We start from the raw sequence: 15,764 nt of genomic DNA on the forward strand, positions 1-15,764 counted from the left end.
GTGCAGCTTCCTATAACGCAATCAATCCCTTGAGGGCACACAAATCCTTGCCTGACCTTTTGAAATAAATTAGCAACAGAATCCAAGGGTTGGTATTTTGATGTAAAGGTTGTAATGAATGCCATCTGTCGGGTATCAGAACAGTTTAATGAAGGCCTCTTACATCAGGTGCTCTACAAGTTCAGGAAGATGCTCTGGGGGCTCTGCTCTGAGCTGCATCCAACCTGTATATTCTGGCAAAGCTGGACAATTTGCTTTCCTATGCCTTAATGAGAGAATCTATCTGAAAGCTGTAAAATACTGCAGTCTCCAGTCTTTCCACAATGTATGAGGGATCCCTGGGGTGGCCTGCTGAACAGTGTTAGTAGCTCCTGAGTCTGGCAGCAAGATGGAGGCTCATGCAATCGTCCTCCCATGATGGTCCTTGCACCCCTGGCAGTGACCACTCCTCCCTCTGTGGGGTGATGGGGTATCCCCCATCCCTGAGACTCTCCAGAACAGCCCCGGGTGAGTGTGTTGGGGTCTCCATTGTTCTGGTGAGGTGACTGGGGCTCCCTCCTGTGCCATGTATCCCTCTGTCTCGTGCGTGGGAAGAAGCCTTTAGTCATGTAAGCTAAACAATTGTTACAGTACCTTGGGGGAAAAAATCCTCTGGCAAGGATGTCTGGTCCTTCTCCTCACACCACCTAAGATATGTGATACTGTTGGATATATGTGGCAGGGAGAAAGGCCTGGTTGTCATAGACTGAAGAGTCTTCCATGAGCCACAGCCCTCAGTGGAGCTCCAAGAGTTTGTCAGACTTTTCTCTGCCTCCGCAGAATTTGCCAAAACTAATGCCTCACTCTTCCTCTACACAAAGTCGAGTAAAAAGTGCTGAGTCTCCATCCTTGATGAAATTCAAAACTCAAGTGGAGAGAACTGAGAACTGCTGTAGTGCTGTAGGATGACCCTGCTTTGAACAGAGGACTGGACAAGACCATTTCCAGAGATCCCTTCCCACCTCAGCCCATCTGGGATTCTTCAATGTAAAATGGTCTCCCATTTTGGGGGAGGGAATCTTCTTTCTTCCCATAATACACGCAAGTGGAAATCCAGTATTACCAAACCAAATGAATTTGTTTATTCTTTGACAAAAAGTGATGACAATGGGAGCACACAGAAAGATTTGACAGAATCGCACTGATATGAAGGGTGGTTCTCCAGACCACCTTCATCTCAAGAAAGGGTAAACTGATTTCAGACTGAGCTGAGAGAGCTCATTTCAGTGTATCCCGTACTTGAGATGATATTCTCCAAACTCAGAACAAAAAGGTTAAGAAGTCTGCTCTTCTTATTTTCCTAAGGAAATGCAATGAATAAAAGTTAAGGGTTTTTTTATTATGTCAAAGAATTTGACTGTTTATGTCAAAATCTTTGAGGGTATCCTGTCCTTTTTATCCTGTTTGCTTTGTATTAGTTCTGAAACTGAAATTCTTTCCACTGAACCAGAAATCTTTGTCAGCTTGAAATTGGAGCATCAAATACACTTACTGTTATTACATAACTATTTCCATTTTTATTAAAGCATGTCTGTGCCACAGCAAGTTTCTATAAGCAATACATAAATGAGGTTTTGAAACTCAGTTTCAAAAATCAGGTTATATAAACTCAGCTTTGAAATATACAACTTTTTGCTGCAAGAATTTCAGACCGTCTTAAGTCAAATCAATTTTAGAAGACAGACTGAACCTAGAATATCTCCCTCCTACTAGTCATGGCAGAACATTTGCTGGTTTGGAAATTCCATCTCTAGGAGAAGTATTTGGAACTAGATGATCTTTAAGGTCCCTTCTAACCCAAGCCATTCTATGATTCTTTGAAAAGGAATGGAAAATTGAATTTGCGCTTTGAACACTTAAAGCAGATCTTCATGGCCTGCCAATGAATGACCAAATAAACTATGAATGTGATGTATTTTAGCATATTTGACCAAGACTGTCAATAAACAAAGTTAAAGCTCCTAGAATGAGAGACAAGAACGCTAATTTCTAAATTTTCATTATCTGCTGCACTGGAGTCCCTGGGAGACTAAGTACAAATTTGACATCTGCAGAATTTACATTACAGCAGTGTGTATGGGCAATGTACTCTGGACAAGAGCAAGAGAAATCTTAACTGAATTTGCAGGGAAGTATTTTTACAGTTGTTACAGATCTTAAAATCAACTAGAAGCAGATTCTGTGTTCTTCAAAAAGGAGAAGATGAATGTTTAAAAAACCCACAATTTTTAGAAAAAGGTAGTGGTGAGTTTCTGAATGACCTTGGGAACCACATACTTTTACAATGAAGAGACACAGAGCTGCTTTCAAAGTTTCAGACTTACTAAAGCTTTCACTCACACACTCCTTGTCCTGTGAGCATAAGGACAAACTGGTGTTAGCTAGCCATTAGTTACAGAGGTGTGTAGCAATGCCAGCTGGGAGGAGCTTTATGCCATCCTTGAACATTTAGCAGTTGCTGAGCTGCTGTCTATGTAGTGTATTCAGTGCATTTCCAAAAGGCAAAAAATATCTCCTCTACCCATTAACTATGGCCCTGCTCACTGTACTCAAGAGAAATGATTCCTTTGTTAGAAAATGTCTCTTCCGACTGCCTTTAAAAAAAAAGGAAAAAATATATAGTAATATTTTTCTCTGAGTAACAAGGACCAAACCAAGGGGGATAAATACGCTCATCTGAATGGCTGGCTGTTCCAGATCAGTGGCATTACTGTACAGAAAAAGGTGCTCATGCATGAGGAAAGACTACAAAGCTGGGTTCCCAGACTACAGTATGTTATCTGTATTTCTCTTATCAGACAGGGCATCTAGCTCTTGAATAATCAGTTAGGGAAAAACTTCATATTCTTATTCAGTCCAAGGTCCAGTGAAGGCCTAAGGCAGCTTCAGCTTAACACAAGAACCTTAAATTGAAAGCAGTTACCAAAGCTATTAAGGTTATTATTTGCTACAACACAGCAAAATTTGCTTCTGGCAAAGCTGGAGGAAATGCCCAAACTTAGAAGCACAGCTCAAATTTGCCCACCTTGAGAGGCCTTAGGCTCCTTCAGCTGCCCTGCACACATTGGATGCTTAGCTCTGCCCTTGCTCAGGTGAGATGCAGAGTTTCTGCAGCAGCTTCCTTTGGCAGTAAGGAGCAGCTATAGCAAGTGAGGACAGCTCTCCTGGAGCCAAGCCAAGCCTGCAGGGGCTGAGATCAGCACCAAATATGGGGGGATGCCCTAATCCAGCTCTTAGACATGCTGCGCTGCTTCCCACTGCTGCTGCTCCACAAGGCAGCTGTTAGCTCTGCCAGCTCAGGGGCTCAAACTCCATTATCCAAAAACTCCACTTTGGTCCTTCCCTGATGCTCCTGGGAATGACTGCTAAAATTCAAAAGGAGACCTTGTGAATATGGATGGTGTCATGTTGTGGAAATGTCTTTCAGCAAACAACAGCTTTCTTCATCCAAATTATGAATAATCACTCAGAGTACTTTCTTTCAAAAGCAGTATTTATTTTTTCATCAAGATAAGACACATTACATACTGCATAAAGTAAAAAGTACTGCTAGGAAAGCTGCATTTACTGAGATAACAAAAAAATATACATAAATTGCACTTGAGAAAGTAGGCTTTATCCCAGAAGAATATAGTAAACAAAAAGCTGATGAGTGGTTTGAAATTAGGACTCTTTCTGAATTGCCAATGAAAATGTATTTATTTTGGGGTGTTCCAGTTCCACCAATAAAACTGAACCAGATTCATTTTTTTAAAAGCTTTGCTCTTTAAGTTAAAAGTGTGTAAACAATGTAACGACTATACATGGACAAAAGAGGGGAAAAAAAATGGAGATACACCATTGCAATTTCTGCTAATAAACAAAATGGAAAAATTTTGCTGATATTTGGATTCACCAGGGTCATTGAAGCTCGGGGCTTGGGTTTTGTGGAGTTTTTCTTAGTCCACATGTGTGCTATCATCCCCACACTGCCACACGAAGCCCATCCTCCTGCACTGGCTGGGAGCATGGTGTCTGTATGGCAGCAGGAAGCAGTGAATGGTTGCATTCATTAGTAAGTGTCCCAGGAGTAATACTTTAAACTTTGTGACAAGCTTAGCTTATATTTAAGAAGGTAAACCCATCATTAAGCAAGAGGATGTTCTTCACTTTGCATCTGAATTTTTCTGCTGGACCCTGGCATCCACTGCTGCCTTTAACTAACTCAGCTAGCTGAATTCCCAGCTGTTCAGACTTTAAAAGGAGTAGCCATACTATTTACCTTTGTGTATCGCACTTAGATGTCCAAATCAGATTTAGAATTTTTCTATATAGTCAAAAGACAGAAAAGAAAGCTCCCAAATTGGGTGCTTTCAACCTTTGGACTAAGGCACACTATGGGAGAGCCTCTCCCAATTGCCTCTAGGGGTAACTCGGGCTCCCAGACAAGGCTGAATGCCCTCGATCAGGAGGCAAAAGCACCCCTCACAACACGTGGCTGTTGGGGTGGGACCGGGCGAGCAGGCAGTGCTGCATGGCACACACCTGGTGCAGCACTGCCTGCTGCACAGTTCCCTCGTCGGGTGGGAATTAAAGGACCATTTAGAGCACAAAGCCTTGTGAAACTTGTGTATCCTGCAACCAACACCAGCTAGGAAGTCAGAGTGCTTAGGCAGGATTCAGTCAGAGATATACAAAGAGTGTGCTGTTTCAAAAACAAGCCATACTGCCAAGGTCTTGCATGCAAATTTCTTCCAAACTTAGCTAAAAATTATGGAAGGGCTGGGTCAATCTTGTTATTAAGCTAGAGACAGAAAAAGAATGAGATGTTCTTTAAACAGTCCTGAACTACAAAATGAAGGTGGTAATCTTTGGTTACAGGGCTGTTCTTTTAATGTGAATTGCTTTGAAAAATGATGAATCACTTCCTGAGTAAGCATTCAGGAGCATTTTTAAATAGACATCTGGGAGCCAGAGAGGAAAAATTAATATAAATAATAAAACCCCCACACTTTCTGAATCTCCAAGGTTAAAGTACAGGAAAGAAAGTAACACATTTCTAAGGGATCTTTCAGCAAAGTTTTGCTAAAATGATAAAAAAGTACTTGAAAAATACTTGAGCTGATGAAGAGAGAAAATAAGAACATTAGGGTGCTTTTGTAACAAACCTGTAGAGTACTAAAACATACTGGTTTGAAGGCCTTGTATTATTTTATTTTACAGAACACGCCATTTTCCACTAATTATAATTATTATTGTCAACCTACTTCACTCTTTCAGAGAGACAGAAAGACAAGAGCCAACACAGACAAGATGATTCAATGCAGCCTATGTCTACTATAAAACATAAAACCTCAGTCATTAAATGTGCCACCCTATTCCCTCTGTTACATTCATGATCAAAACTCCAAATTTCTTTGCCAGACTTAAATTTGCCTGTTCTTTTACATTTTTGGAGCAGCATTTGAAAATCCTTAAAGCTAATTTGGAAAGATTTTTTTTTTCTTTTTCAGCTAGAGCACTTCTGTAATAGTTTAAAAGGCATAGGAAGCTATGCTGTAGCTTTTAAAGTGCTAATTTTATTATGAGGTGGTATATAGTAGTATTCTTCTGGAAGTTAATAAATGATGCACACCTTCCATGACTGACAGACATTGCTTAATGAGTTAATATGCTTCAGCAAAATGCAATTTAAAAAAAGAAATTCACTGTCAACAGTTTAACCATGGCAATACACAGAGCTGGAATGAGACAACTAACCTCAGATAACTAAGATTAATGCATATATGACAAAGTTATAATAATCCATATTTAAAACAAACAAATAAAGAAACCCCAAACCAAATAATGATAATTAAATCTCAAACACAGTTTCGTTTTCCAGTAACACAACTGCAAAACAAATCAATATTTTCAACAAACAAGTGCCCTATTTCATCTCCACCACAGGAAAACACGGCACTCCTCGAACTGCTGCGAGGAGGATCCAAGCAGAGGGCTCTCGCCCCTCTTGTGTAGAGGGGGCTCCTCTTGGGCAACTGTGCGGCCACTCTGGGCAAGGGGCAGGAATCCAGATCAGGTAGATAGTGACCAAAATCAGTTCCAGCCTGCAGGTATTTACCTGGGGGCCTGGCAGGAGCCCCCTCTTGCAGAAGCACCTGGGTGATGGCTCCCATGGAGCCACCACAGCAAAAGTACCAGCCTCTGCACCCCACTACCAGCCAGTATCCTGGCTTCTGCAAAGCACCTACTAATTTCAGCACATGATTTGGTCGAGTGTGAACACTGAGATTTGACTTTACTGATGCGTTATTTCATGTAGTGAAAACTATCTGCATTCTATTTCACTCTGTTGGGCCAGAATGCTGGAAAGTTCCCTCTGAGAGTGGGGCAAACCATTTTGCACTCATACAGGCTCAAATTCTCCCTTCATTTATACCCACCAGAAAACCCTACCTACCATCAGGAGAGCTGAGGAGGTAGAAATGGCAGCAGAATTTGAGTGTAGGAACTGGTGAGTGAAAAACAAACACAACTCTATTTCACTGCCAGCTACCACAAATACCTACACACCTGGTATTTATATTCAGGTGGGCACTGTGTACCTAAGGGCTGCAATTGAGCTTTTAAAATCTCAACCCTCAGAATCTAGCTACAGATAACCACAATCCTAAAACCTTGGATGCTGATACATAAATGTATGATATACCTGTTTAGTTGCCATGGCACTAATCAGCACAGCAATGATTTTTGCTAATTGCAAAGGCAGGCTAGTAGCGAATTTCAAATGATTAGTGAGTAAAGGTCCTCAGAGCAATCCTGCTTGAAAGTAAATGTCCAGTAAGATGAAATTAGTGTGTCTGGCTTTTTCTTTTCTTTCTTTGTTTTTCCTTTTTTATCGGGGTGGTCTTGAACTGCAGACACAATCACAACGCTCATGGTGATCCAGTTGTATATCTACCAAGGACATGTTGTTCCTGATTCTGCCTCTTCTTCTGGTATGCCCAGCCTCAGGGACGAATTTCAGCACCTGGGAGGATCAACAAAAACACAATGAATTAGAAAACGCTGTTGGAGATCTGAGGAGATATGAGTGTTGGGACCCCAAGGGCAACAACGGCCCTTAATGGCCCTGACCAGCATTAATTTGGACACAGTTTTGTTTTATTTCCAGCTTTTTCTTTGCACCCTTTGACATCCTGCTGTACTGTTTGTCCTGGAGCTTGGACAGACTGTATTATTTCCTACATCAGGTATCTTTATATCTTGCAGTTTCCTAACTATGTCCAAAATTGCTCCTTTGCATGCGAATTATCCAGCATGTTTCCTTTGGCTCATCTTTGCAGTCCCATACATATTTGAAGCATCCTGTCCCTCCTCTTCCTTGTGCATTATTTCTCCTTTAAAGAACAAGGAACACTTTTCTATGCAATTTGAAATTTCTGAAGCACGTATCACTAGAATTGGTCCAAAAATTAAATACTTGTGGAGGCAGAAGGAGATGAAGGAGCTTGCACAAAATATGTGTCAGATCCCTCTGAGCTTCTGTGGAATCTGAGTTTTGTTGGCTTATCTTAAAAATCTCTGGCTCAACCTAAATGATTTCTGAAGAATTTACTGTGAATAATGTCAAACAAACAAGCAAACAAAATTACTTCCTAGGGAAGTATACATTGTACAAGATGCTTTTGAAAACAATGCTATCTAGGCAAGGTGATCTTGAGACCTGGAGGAAGGGGGCTGTAGGTTGTAAAGAATATGAGAAAGAGGCAATAAACACAAGATGCAACAACAACAAAAAAATCCTATTTGGGTATAGTAAAAAAATACCGAGAGTGGTTAGACACTGGAGCAGGTTGTCCAGAAAGGCTGCAGAAACCCTCAACACAGTCAAAATAAACAGGATGAGACCCTGAGCAACCTCATCTAACTTCAACATTTTTCCTGCTTTTATGGGAGATTGGAGACCCTCAGAGACGTCTTGCAACCCATATCATTATATGAATCTGATTCCCTGAAAACGATCTTGTATCTTCCCAAATCTCACAGCACATTGGCCAGAAAGAGATGGTAATTGTCAGACTTGTGTACATGGAGAATCTGAAACTGGTTTGCTCAAGACTATGCCACACATTAGTAGAAACACTACCAGTGCCAGTATACAGTCCTTTCCATTTAGAAATTTACTGACAAGGATCAGGACATGGAGATAGCAAGGCTGCAGCTGCACAGCTGCAGAAGCAGGTGGGTTGGTTCTGCGCAGTGCGGCCTCAAGCGCTTGAGTCCAGAAACCACACACCAGTAAGACATTAGAGCTAACAGGTCTCACCTCCTGGCAGGCTGATGTGACTCATGCTAGCTTGGCCAAGTGACTGCTAGATCAGCTGGATTTCTCTTGCTTGTTCCAGGATGGAGAGATGTCTGTTAAGTGCACGACCTCCCAAAGCCAGTGGCCAACTGGCAAGTGAGACCTAAACCTCTGAAACAAACACCTCAACCACCAAAGCACCCACATTTCTCCTCTAACAGATCATACTGATTTATAAGTAACAGGTCGCTCTGTTACTCAACAAACCTTTTTTTTTTCTAAAGTACTTTCTGATGTTGTAACACCATACAAGAGTTGAGATGGTTTTGGAAAGGACAGGGAATAAGAGACTGTGTGCCAGATCAACAGCGTGTGAGCATTTTCAACAGAATTAGAAAGTCCCAAAACTTAAGTGTGAAGCACTTGCCAAAGGATAACCAGAGATGCTGTACACGGTGGGTGGGGAAGGGCAGGCAGGTTAGCAGCTCTCAGGACGAGCCCATTTGTTCTCTGCCATTAAGGCCTTGACGCTAGAAAAGTAATGGAATGTAACAAAAGTGGTGAGCACTGGACGCAGTCTATTATTTTGTTCTCCCTTTTGTGATGGAATTTATATTTTGCCTATGTAATACTGAGAGTAAGGACTGTGCCTAAGCAAGGTCCTTCATGCTGCTGTACTGTGTTTGGAAAACACAATTACTTTGTCCTGTTAGAAATGCAGAAACATGTAATTATTTTTTTAAAGCAACAAAAATATAGTGTCTCTGAATTGATTTCAAACACTGGCTGCATCCACATATGCAATAAATCCTGATGGACACTAGGAAAATTTGCTGTACCACACTGTAGTCCCAAGCACAAAAGGACTGAACCTAATCATATTGCTGCAATTATTACAGAGATAAAAATAGACCACATCTTCAAAGATTTTTTTTAAAGAAAACTTACTTTTAAAATCAAGCACAGATGCTGACGCTGAACCCATGATAAATTCTTTATTTAAAGAAGTCTTTCAGCAAAATCTGACAAATCCAGATGACTGGCATTTTGCAAGATCATGGGTAGGTAGATCTTATTTTTCCAGCTGAGAGCAAATCAAAGTATGCAAGGGGATGTGGACTGTATTTAAGTTAACAGACCATCTGACAGCTTGGGGACTTTCTCTGTGTTTTTTATAAGGAAGCATGAACACAGGATATAGGCTTTGCTGATAAGAAAATGAACTGTCAGGCAGTTCCCCAGACAAGACAGGAAAACAGTGATTGAACACAGCTGAAATTACCAAATCATAGAATCATTTAGGCGGGAAAAGACCTCTGAGATCATTGGGTCCAACCATTATCCCAGCACTGCCAAGTCAACCACTGACTTCTGTCCTGTAATGCCACATCCCACATGCTTTTTGAATACGTCCAGGAAAACAGAGACTCCCATTTCCCTGGGCAGCCTATTTCAATGTTTGACCACCCTTGCAGTGAAGAAAATTTCCCTTATATCCAATCTAAACCTCCCCTGGTACAACTTGAGGCTATGTTCTCTTGTTCTGCCACCTGTTATCTGGGAGAAGAGGTCAACCTCCACCTGGCTACACCCTCCTTTCAGGCAGTCAGAGAGAGAGAGAGCAGTAAGGTCCCCCACTGAGCCTCCTTTTCTCCAGGCTAAACACCCCCAGCTCCCTCAGCTGCTCCTCACAGGACTTGTGCTCCAGACCCTTGCCCAGCTCCGCTGCCCTTCTCTGGACACGCTCCAGCCCCTCAATGTCTTTCTGGCAGTGAGGGGCCCAGAACTGAACACAGGATTGGAGGTGTGGCCTCAGCAGTGCCGAGTACAGGGGGACGGTCACTGCCCTGGTCCTGCTGGCCACACCACTGCTGATCCAGGCCAGGATGCCATTGGCCTTCTTGGCCACCTGGGCACAGCTGGATCATGCTCAGCTGCTACAGACCAGCACCCACAGGTCCTTTTCCACCAGGCAGTTTTCCAGCCTGTGGCACTGCCTGGGTTGTTGTGACCCAAGTTTAGGACCCAGAACTTGGCATTGTTGGTTGAACCTCACACAATTTGTCTCAGGTCCAACCTGTCCAAATCCTTCTGCAGAGCTACTTTAATAGCTGATCACAGAACTGATATTCAAAGCTCTCTGTCTTACTTCTGCCTAACAGTTTTGTTTTCATCTAAGTACAAGGGAATCTGGAAGTAAGGCCATTTCTGGTGACCGCAGTTGATGGAAGACAACCCTTTATTCTGCAAATAGCTGCTGTTTATTCCATGGACAGGTCCTTAAAGCTGAGGATCTACTGAATTAATGAGAATAGTTCAAATAAATTCTGTTTAGGGCATTTTATCACTCCTTTTTTGATGGGATCAGTAGCTGTAAGAAAATATGCATATGACAGGTCCAGAATGCTCAAAAGGCTGTTGTTTTTTTTTTTTTGTGGGTGAAAAAGAACAACCTTGTAGTTTTCAAATTAAAGGATCAATGTCTGTCACTTCTCATCAAATTGCAGTGCCTCAGCTATTCAGATCATTGCCTCACAAAGAGCACGTAACTACAGTCATACCCCTCTCATCAAACACCGAGTAAATTATGGTCATAAAACTATTAAAACAATTAAAATAAAATCAAGACAGATTATTTTGCTTCTGAGCTGGATTTGGTGCTTATAGGTAATACAAAAAAAAAGTGCAATAGGGCATTTTCTGTGTGGAGAGCCCCACAGGAGCACACAATATGCTGGATGGCATTTTAATTTCTAGATATGCCTGAGCATCTGAGAAGTTTCAAGGTGAGATGACTGTAGCCACTGCATCACTTTCCTTGGGGACAGTGTTGTAGGAAATATAAAGAAAACGCTTACATGCATTTCCTTGCCAGCAATCTTGCTCATTGATCATGTATTGAATTTGGATGCCAGCTTCTGAAACCCTCTTTAAACCAGAGAGCAAAGCCATTACAAAAGCCAGGATCTGGAAGTTGAAGCCAGAAAAACTTCAAGTGGAATTAGGGCACACTTATTTAAGTGAGGCCCACTCACCACCTGGACAGCCCTCCAAGGAACTGTGGGGTTTCCAGCCTGTTTGAGGACTGCCTTTCCAGGAGGTGTACAGTACCAATTTGGGTTGTGCTCTGGGGGCAGCAGGTGCTCTCCAGTGGCCTGTGGAGCACAGGGGGTCAGGGCTGATGGCCCCTATCACCTCAGCAAAAATTAAGAACACCTCAACATCAGGGGCTGAGGAGAGCAGAGTGGCAATGACTGCCAGGAAGAGGACCCAGCTGGAGATAATCTGTTCACCCTGCTCCATACATGGCATGTCTCCAGTAGAAGCTGCAATAAAGTAGTGACTATAGAGAATGATTCACCTGAAACACCCACCTCTGGTGGTGCTAGCTCTGGGGACCAGGAAAGGAGCCCAAAGCTTGGACTCACAGTGTTAGATGGGTAGAGCCAGATTGAGGTGAAGCATCCCTTCAGCATTTGCTGATGATCCTAGCCAGGTATCACTGACCCTTGGAGTCAGGCAACATTTAGCCATGACAGTACATGATGGCTGATTTCTGTTTTATTGAAAAACAAAGAGTGATACCAAACCCAGTCAAAACTTAAAAAAGGTCTCCCACAGGCATTTCCGACTTATCATTTACTTATTAGTAACAATAGTGAAATTGTTTTCTGAATTCTTGACCAGTATTTTGAGCACCAATAGAAAAATAAAGTCCCACTCAAAAATCAGCTTTTTTTTTTTCTTTTTGATTAGCTTAAGAAAGCTACAGAATATCAATAACATGACTATGGCTTACCCAATTCTAATTAGCTTCACATTCTTGTGACAGAGGATGGTGAGCAACTCTGGATGCTATTTTAGATACTGAAATTTGTACTCTGCAGAACTTATTTTAAAATTCTGCTAAACAGCATTATCTAATCTCCTTCTGCACATCTAAAAATAACACCATTCTAGCATGCAAACCAAATTATATTTGTCTGAGATTCATGAAAGAGGAAGCATCAAAAGTGCAAAAGATTCAACACAGATCCAAGTTCTGATAGACATAAAAAAATCTTACTCTGCAATTTTTGAAAGTTATCTAATCCAAAGGTCACACACAATTTAGCTGTGCTCTGAGTCTAAGAAGCCAAGCATTATGGGAATGTGGTTCATAATTTAGCACAAGGACCTTTACTCCACTAGGAACACAGCCTAAACCAATGACATAGACCCAAAGATGTATTCTTTATTACCAGAGATAATACCCAGGGTATCAGGGACAAGAAAAAAGAGTTGGCTTGATGATCAGCAGCAGCAGGCAAACTAAGGGATCATTGAATATAAATGGGATTATTGTTTCTATTTTTTTTTATTTTTATGCATAAAAAACACCTGGTTTTAATACAACAAACATGGGAAAAGATTAACTGGCTCAAAACTCAAGTACCTCAAGTACTTACTAAAGCTATGATATTTTTGACATATGTGACATCAACAAGACCCTCACTTTTGCTGATCTTGTCAGGAATTAGGTGTGCATTATGACACAGCTATTGTTTTATCACTGACTAGATACAGATGTTCCTCCTTCACAAACTGCTTCTCTGTCCTGACATGTATCACAGGATGTCTCACTTGCTTAACTTCCACATGTCAACCCAAGAACTTTCACTTTCATCTAGTTAAAAATGAACCTTTTTTTTCTCACTGCACTTCTGTGCTCTCTCTGCTCATCCCGTGACCTAGCAGTCATTTCTGACTCATTCTGTTTCCTTGTACTTGCATTCCAAATAAATCCCATTGCTGCTTCTTGTACAATATTCCATGAATTAATTCTTTTGTCAGGCTAATTCTGTGCCTTTATTACCATAACAACCTTTTATCTCCTTTATACATGTACTATCAACTCCAGGACATACAACAGCAGACCATACTCCTTGAACACTGCTTTGATGATTCCAGCTCTTTTTAATCCCTTAGCAAATTCCCTTTGTCGTGTCAGCATCATTTGGATCATTTTGTGACCAGTTATCTTATGTTTCCCTGTGTAAGGACAGGATGAGAATTATTGTCTGCTCTCTCAAGTGCCTCCTTAAGGTTTGCTTCTCATTTCTCTGAAAAATAAAAGAAAAAAAGGAAAAAAGCCCGCACAGCATCGAATTGTGTTAGTTAAATTTCTTAACTCCATTGCAGTAACTCTGTCTTCTTGAAGTTCCATGCCACTTTTTTATTTTCTGTTGTGCTCCTGTGTTCTTTTCTCTTGTATAATATTCCCTCAGTCTTGTTTTCCCTTTGCAATGTTGGGTTCAGTTGAAGCTGTTTCTATGCCCCAGCAACTTGTGCCAAGATATGGTATTGTGTGCTCTGGGGTACCTACTGCCTCTCTCAAGGCAACCAGAGGTTATGAAATTGCCACCCTAACACTAATCAAAACTTTGTCTCTGAGAATTAACTGAATGTATGTCCTGTGAAGGCATCAGACAAGCTCCAATCAACATCAAACTTGAATGGAGACATAATGCTTCAAAAAGGGGTGGGATGGGAGGTGGGGAAGAAGCACCTTATAGACAGTGAAAAACACATCAGTCTTTACAGGAGAGACAAATAAATAGGTAAAAGATGCAATCAGCTTGATAGTTGATTTTTTTTCTTTTTTTCTTATATGCCCTTTAGCTGTGCAGCTCAGCACTGCGTTTGCGGAGGTTTACACATTCTGACAAATTCTGGTTGCTACCTTAAGAGCACTTATTCCCCACGGAAACTCATTTCACATCTCATCAGTTACAGCAATGAGATGGGAAAACCGATTTCTTGTTTCTCTGAGGTAAGTGCATGCTGGCTGGATAGCACAGCCACAGCCACAGCTGAACTGAGTCCTGGTCTGAGTTCCCCACACCTTCTCTGTGCTGAGTAATCTCCAGGTTTAGAGCCTGTGCCTCTTTAATGAACAGTTCCAGGCATTTTAAAGGAAATTAACTGCAGTGGGAAACACACTTTTATTTCAGGTCCCCTTTAAAAAGTCAGACAGCAGTAGGGCTGAGCATTTGTATCACCTACGGCAGACTATGCCTTAGAGACGTTCTCAGACACTGCCAGGACTTGGCCTGTTTCGTTTGAAGGGTTTGTGACACTATGTGGTAAGTCATGAGTATTTGTCCAGAGTATTTGCTCTGCTCTAAAGCAAACCCAGAAGCCACAGAAAACCACAGAGCATTGCAAGACTCCTGCAAGAAAAAAAAAAAAACCCACCAATAAAACTGTTTACCCAAATTATGACCCCATTCATTTCTGAAAACTGCTGAGTATTTTGGTAAAGTCATGGCAAACTTCCAGGCCATAAAGAAGACCAGAGAGCTCATGATTAACATCTCCCAGGGCAATAAAGAAAAAGCTACCCCTTTCTGTGGCATTCTCATGTTCGCATTTTCCCTGCTGTTGCATCACTTCTTATAGTTGGACATGACAGAAAGGAGCTGTACATTCCATTCAGGGAACTGGAGCAGCAGTCTCAGCTTGGGAAAATTAAAGGCTATTAGTCCTGAGAGGCTAGGCTAGGAGGGAGCGCTCAGTGATTACAGTGAGAGGCTTTGAACAGGAACTAAGAGGGAACTAAAAAGCATTAAGAGCACACGGAGAAGATAACCTTGAAATCTCTCTGGACTAGAAGCCTCTCTTTCAAGAAACACCCTGGACTTTAAGGTCCCCACAGCTACCAACATGCAGCTACTCCAGCACTTGCTACCAAGCCAAAAAGGAGCCTATTGCTTTTGTAAAATTTGCCTGCCTGTCTTTCTCACCCAGAAATACTCAGTAGCTCAGAAATGCCAGGGAACTTTTAAGTGATCTCCAGAGACATTTTTACTTTTGAGGACACGCATATCCATGTGCAAGACACAAAGCACTTGCAGGTTTAGGAGCTCAGTAGATGAAGCTCCAGGATGGAGGTTAGGCAAAATCAGTCTGGCAAGAGAAAGGGTCTGGGATCTGCAGGACTCAGTTTCAGTTATTCAAACACCTTCTTTGTGCCACTACTTAATATTTCCTTCTGGTGTCTTCTGTAAATCAAGTTAACTGGGACTTGTGGTTGAATCTGGCCTCTGTCTTCCTGCCGGAGAAGGCAGAGCTTTTTAACCAAATTAATGGTGCTGGGGATTTCATAAAGTGTGAAGCTCCATCCTTCGTTATGCAACTAAAGGCTCTTTGGCTAAGGTTAGTGGGTTTCAAACTGGCTTTTAAGAGAGCAAACTGGCTCCATGGTTCTAAAACTGGCATGTGGAGAGCCTCTGCTCAGTGCCTTTTCTACCTGGTATTTAAGTAAAATTGAAGTGTCAAAGGAGAACAAGAATGAAACTGATTAACTGTGCGTGGCTAATAATAATAATAAAGTGGAAAACATTTTGGACTAAAATTAATGGATACATCTTTAGTATGTCATACATGAATTTATCTG

The 15,764-nt window shown here is 41.6% G+C and overlaps 1 protein-coding gene across 4 annotated transcripts in view; it reads right to left on the bottom strand.

Annotated features, from left to right (window-relative positions):
* Positions 1-3,514: 3,514 nt before the first annotated feature.
* PDGFD (platelet derived growth factor D) overlaps positions 3,515-15,764 on the bottom strand; it is a 144,281-nt gene continuing 132,031 nt past the window's right edge. For all 4 annotated transcript variants that reach the window (XM_048294666.1, XM_048294664.1, XM_048294665.1 and 1 more), the window contains one exon: positions 3,515-7,048. In XM_048294666.1, the coding sequence (XP_048150623.1) occupies positions 6,914-7,048 (135 nt within the window). In that variant the 3' untranslated portion in view covers positions 3,515-6,913. The remainder of the gene's footprint in view (positions 7,049-15,764) is intronic.

The sequence above is a fragment of the Corvus hawaiiensis genome, chromosome 2 (assembly GCF_020740725.1).
Source record: "Corvus hawaiiensis isolate bCorHaw1 chromosome 2, bCorHaw1.pri.cur, whole genome shotgun sequence".
Lineage (NCBI taxonomy): Eukaryota > Metazoa > Chordata > Aves > Passeriformes > Corvidae > Corvus > Corvus hawaiiensis.